The sequence below is a fragment of the Poromitra crassiceps genome (assembly GCF_964638095.1).
Source record: "Poromitra crassiceps genome assembly, chromosome: 10".
NCBI lineage: Eukaryota > Metazoa > Chordata > Actinopteri > Beryciformes > Melamphaidae > Poromitra > Poromitra crassiceps.
In genome coordinates this window covers 5,526,577-5,532,155 of record NC_139631.1, presented here as the reverse complement: position 1 = coordinate 5,532,155, position 5,579 = coordinate 5,526,577, and the positions used below count along the sequence as shown (strand labels likewise).

Here is a 5,579-nt window from a genome sequence, read left to right as displayed (position 1 = left end):
TGTGTGTGTGTGTGTGTGTGTGTGTGATGCTCAGGCGGGAGCGCAGTGGCTGCCTGTCAGTTGTCATGTAACTAAAAAAAAAAAAGTAAACACGCCACACGCCCCGCCCAGAGCCCCGCCCATCGAGGTGTGCGGCAGGCTCAACCAAAGATAGGATAAAATGTGAAGAGGTATCTCTGAGAGGAGAATGAAGCACCGAGTGTAAGCGCTACTGTTTACTTTGCTGGTAATTTAAGTAGAAGTTGAACTCTACTTAAGTAACACTAAAAAGTAGCTAATCTAAAATATCCTCAGAGTAACGGTTTCTTAGTTGCGTTTTTAGAAATGACAATGTTAGATTTAATATTTCCCATGTGATTTCAAAGGAAACAGGTCAGAGTTCAGAGTAGATTATTTTCATTGGGAAATCTGGAAATTATAAACTGAAGTGCCCAAGCAAATTAAAGCCAGATTATTGTGAATGACTAGCCCGGCATCCTGAATCCTTCATATAAATAGTACTAACAACTGCTGGGGCTGGATATAGTGAATCACTATCATTTGCAATCACAGTAAAGTGAGGAAATGTTGGCTAATTTGTTCCTTCCACCCTTGTCAGGTATTAACCAGTGGTGGAAATTGCCAGGTTTTACAATTACCAGTGGGTTTTACTCTGTGAACCCTACTTACACAGGATGGGGGTTCCCGGACATGGCGCTTACGCTTTCTGGATGCTTGGCTGTTGTTTTTTTTTACACTCAGTACCATTACAGCTACGTAAAACAACAATGCAATTACACGATACAGCGCCACAGTGATCAAATCCAGCGCACCTGGGAAGCAAAACATGTCATGAAATACTCAAACTCCCAAGGGTCCTGTCCTGGCACGCTTCTCCTCTCCTAAATTCGGCACAGGCTGTGGAAAGACTGCTTTTAAACGGTTGTTTCACGCAGGAATATACACCCCCGACCATACGACTGTAATATAGATACACAGACACACATATTACTGTAGATATAACATCTACTAGTTCGGATCTGCAATTGGACATCAGAGACGGGTAAGAGAGCGTTTTAACCACTTGATACCCCCGATTTTGGATACTAACGTTATGTGACGCTGTTTTCGGAGAGGAGCGGAGGAACAGCAGAACATATGGGGCTAGCTTCCCATCAGGTCACAGGATTTTGTGGTATGTTTAAATTACAATGCAACGACGCCACTTTTTTTTGATGTCTTGAACATTATGGGGACTGTTTCCATCATGCACTTGTCATAGGTACCTCAAACAAATCCATATCTTCCTCTCCTTGATGTCCGATGGAAATCTGTAAAGCAAGTCATTGTTTTCTTCGTTATAATGGTCAATCAGATACAAATTATAGTAATGCTACATCCATCAATAATTCAATCAATCAATCATCCATCCATCCATTAACTATCATGAGCAAACCCAACAGTAAACTACATTCAATTTTGGTACGCATAATCCCAGAACTTCCAGGGTGGCTGCTATTTAATAGCTGCTTTTCTGTCCTACATGTATGCTACACAAATTTGTGATGGCAATTGTACCCAAATCATTTTAAGAAAAGACAAAGGAAAATAACATGCATTTATTTTGTTTATGATCTGATTTATGTTTATGATTGATTATATGAAGATAGACTTCTTCTTGGCATGATGGCATCAGTGCTGGAGCCTATCTCTATACAGCCCAATGGATTCTAGTGATACTTCTGCTTACCTTCAAGATCATCTTGAATCTTGCAAACATCATGTTGACACAGAGCCTGGGAGGGAAAAGAGTTTTGTGATAGACCATGTGCGTGTTAGTTTAGTTGCAGAAAACGTGTGCAAATAGATGTTAACCCTGCACATGTGCAAATAAAAAAACATAACTTGCTAACCCAGAAAAGCCACACCAGCTGCTAATTCGAGACATGTGCGGGAGCGCTCCTCTGCCAATGCAAATCCTCACTACTGATCGACTAAGGTCAACAACCATTTGAAATCCTTTGTCCCGTCTGGATGCCTTTTCTTAATGAGCCACACCTGGTGGCTGGGTCACACGAGGAACAAAAGCTCTCCAGGACGAATACGTTTCATGGTTTTTCGCCAGGGGAGGGCACAAGACACAAGACGGCAGACGGGTAAGACGCGCACATGATTTATTTACGTGATGCATCTTCCCAAATAGACGATCTTTGAGACCAATCACATAATGGCACTGCGCATGCGTAAAACGCAACTATCAGAGCTTGCGTGACCAAGAAACACAATTCGCTATAATCCTCTCTGTCTCTCCTGACCACCATTGTTGTAAACAACATGTCCGAGTGTGGACGACGGCTAGTTGAAAAGTAAACTGTTTCGCCGAATACATCAAAAATAAATGTAGCTGTCAGATAATTGTTTTGATACTTCCCCCGAATCCCCACCAGATGGCAGCAGCCTCCTTTTCCAACACCTTCACGCTCAATTCCTGTCCCGAGCGGAAGCTGCCCTCCCTCCCCCTTGTTTACATTTTTTCCTGGCTGCCAAGAAAGCTAGCGGTTCCTCCGAAATGACGACTGGCAGTTGTTTCGTGGTTATTCATTTATTTATATGATTTTAATAAACTTTCTTAGCTTTTAGTAGTGTTATCCGGGCCATGGCTTCAGTGTGCTGCTGGTCCTACCTGTGCGTGTCGGTCGTCCTCTCGGCTCCCTCCGTGTTTTCGGGTCTGCTGGCCGCGGCTGAGCAGGTCGCTCTGGTGGAGGTCTTCCTGGAGCAGCGGCCGGGTGTCAGCGCTCTTCTCCGGGGAGAGGTGGTCGAGTCGAGCCGGGGCAGCAGCGGCTCCGAGCACCGCGAGGAAGACCAGGGTCTGGAGGGAGACCTGATTCTGGTTAGTTAAGGGGGTTACTTACACACCACACAGCCAGGAGGAGAGATGTCAGAGATGTTAACTTACTGCGGACGAGACAGACGTTTTGTTTTGATAAAACGCAATACAATGGATGTAAAAGCGAATATTAGCAACGTTGACAGTCCAGAAACAGGTGAGATTTTCCAAGTGCACCTCCAAAATGGACGGTGCCTCATCTCCAATTGGGCATGATCTCCAAGTGGGGTTTCCCCTACAGTCTATCTATGGTTTCCCCTATGCTTCCCCCCACCAACACAGTGACCAACTCCAACTCCCTTGTTAGGAACCTTTGCAGAGTTGGAGATCCTCCACGGGCAGAGAGGTCTTCTGTCCCTTCCTGCATCCAGGCTGAAAACTAAAGGGGCCAGAGGCTTTAGCCATCAGGCCCCTGAGGCTCTGGAGATAAAGCTGTCTGAGTCTTTCAAGTCTCTTCTTAAATCATTCTTTTATTATTTGATGTTTTAATATGCAGTGCATCATGCTTTCACATGATTTAGTAGGCTACAAACACGATCAATCGCGAGAAACTAGGTTTCCAATTGTCAAATTGAATTGTTATGATTCCAAATGAGTGGTTAGAGAGATGGATGGTGTTTGGTGTTTTTGTGTGTGTGTGTGTGTGTGGGGGGGGGGGGGGGGGGGGCATAGGGATAGGAAGGTGGTAGAGAGTCATGGATTTGAGGGCTGGGTAGGTGGAGTGGCTAGGGGATATGGGTGGTGTTGGGGGAAGGGCAATGGAAAAGAGACCGTAGGCGTCTATTGGCTGTATTGCTTTGTTTTGGCCTGTGAAATAAATTGCCCTCTGGGATGATGAGATAATAAGGTTGAACTGAACTGGGTTTAACCCGCTAGCAGTGCCAGATGGGTGGGGTTTGCCAGAATAGGATAATTTAGCCGATCATCACAGGAAAATACTTGGCAGAAGAAGAATAGCCTATAATTAAAATATCTTATCTGAAACTGATGTCCTGATGTATTAAACACCGCCCATCTCAAACTAACACAAACAATTCCTTAATAATTGCTGTTTCGCCCAAACCTGATAGGCAGCATGATGTTAATTCGGGGGGGGACACACCAATCTTTATGAGAGTGAGTCCATCAGCCTGGTTCAACCCTGGCTGGTTCAGACCTTTCAGCTGTTAATCATGTCTCAAATGGCTTGTTATGGCGTTAATTATGTGTTGTGTACTGTGAGAGCATCTAGGATTTACTTTAAAAACATCGACTGGAATGAAGTAAGAATTCACCAATAAGGGAAAAACGTTAACATCAACATGATGAGCGATCATGTGGGGATTTACACCCTGGCCACACACACACACACACACACACACACACACACACACACACACACACACACACACACACACACACACACACACACACACACACACACACACACACACACACACACACACACACACACCCTGGCCTACACCACGTCCACTACAAGGGTTCATTTCCATTTGCTGTGAGCAGCTGCAGGACGAAGAGCCCCAGCTGAGCGGAGGGACAGGTGAAGACGAACCCAAAGAGCCAGAGCCCTGGATAGGACTGGTGCCCGTCCAGATGGAGGAGAGCAAAGCCTCCACCGGCAACCAGGAGTCATTCGCTGATGGAGTGGTCAATAAAGTGAGTCAACCTGTATCTGTGCCATGGATGTTTCGCCAGTGCCACGCACACACATGAAGTTTCATACCATTGACAGACAGCCAATCACATGCTGATAACCACACCCATTTAGGAGACAGGATGAGTACCATTTCTTAGAATTGGCATCTATCTAATATTAAAGGGCTCTGCTTGAAGTCATCATTGTCTTCCTCTCTGCCAGATGAAGCGGGCCTTGGTCCTGGGAGCGTCTGCACTGATCATCCTGGCCCTCAACCAAAACACCGTCCACGAGGTACATTTTACATTCAAACATAACTGGCAGCCATTTCCAATCTGGACTCTAGCTTCCCTCTTTTTCCATCACAGCAATCAATTTGGACCAAAAGCTTGTTAAATCAATATCACGATAATCATAAACTTTAATCAATATATCTATATATCACAATATGGCTTTGTTTTCAAAATAACTCGTTAAATAATCAAATTGATGCTAATTGCATTCAACTGCCTGGCAGTGTTCGGTGAGATGCCAACTGCCAAGCCAAAGTATGAAATCTTAAAAAATATATATACCTTAAAATGTTTCATACTTCATTTTGTGAGCTTTTAAATAAAATTTGCTTGCAGAATTTTGTATCATATATTATTTATATTTCTATGAATATATTGATGATTAATTAGAGAAAGGGGGTAGGACAAAATAGGTTTTACTTCTTCTTAATCAAACATGTAATAGTGGCTAAATTCTGTTTGTCAAGAATTTTGTGTTTTGTTGATGTTTCTTTTTTGCCTGTTTCATGTATTTTCTTGTTTTGTTTCTTATTTTGTTGTTACATGTTTGAAATAAACACACATAACATAACAATATCATCACACAATATGATTCCACATGAATGATATTATTGAATTATCGCCCGGGCCGTACCATCACATATAAACCTGCCTGGGTCTGTTGCAGATGGATCTGTCCCAGGTCCTGTCCAAGCCAGTCATTGTCATCCAGACATCGGAGAACGTCACCAAGCTGATCGGGGCTCTTCTCAGGTACAGAGACCTCCAGCTGCATGTGACG

General features: G+C 43.8%; 1 protein-coding gene across 1 annotated transcript in view; it reads left to right on the top strand.

Moving 5' to 3' along the window:
• Nucleotides 1–2,635: 2,635 nt before the first annotated feature.
• Nucleotides 2,636–5,579, top strand: part of rnf215 (ring finger protein 215) — a gene marked incomplete at its 5' end in the record, with an annotated part of 9,755 nt that continues 6,811 nt past the window's right edge. Inside the window, 4 exons of the mRNA XM_083644697.1 lie at nt 2,636–2,869; nt 4,373–4,525; nt 4,728–4,799; nt 5,466–5,551. Coding sequence (XP_083500823.1) covers nt 2,636–2,869; nt 4,373–4,525; nt 4,728–4,799; nt 5,466–5,551 — 545 coding nt within the window. The remainder of the gene's footprint in view (nt 2,870–4,372; nt 4,526–4,727; nt 4,800–5,465; nt 5,552–5,579) is intronic.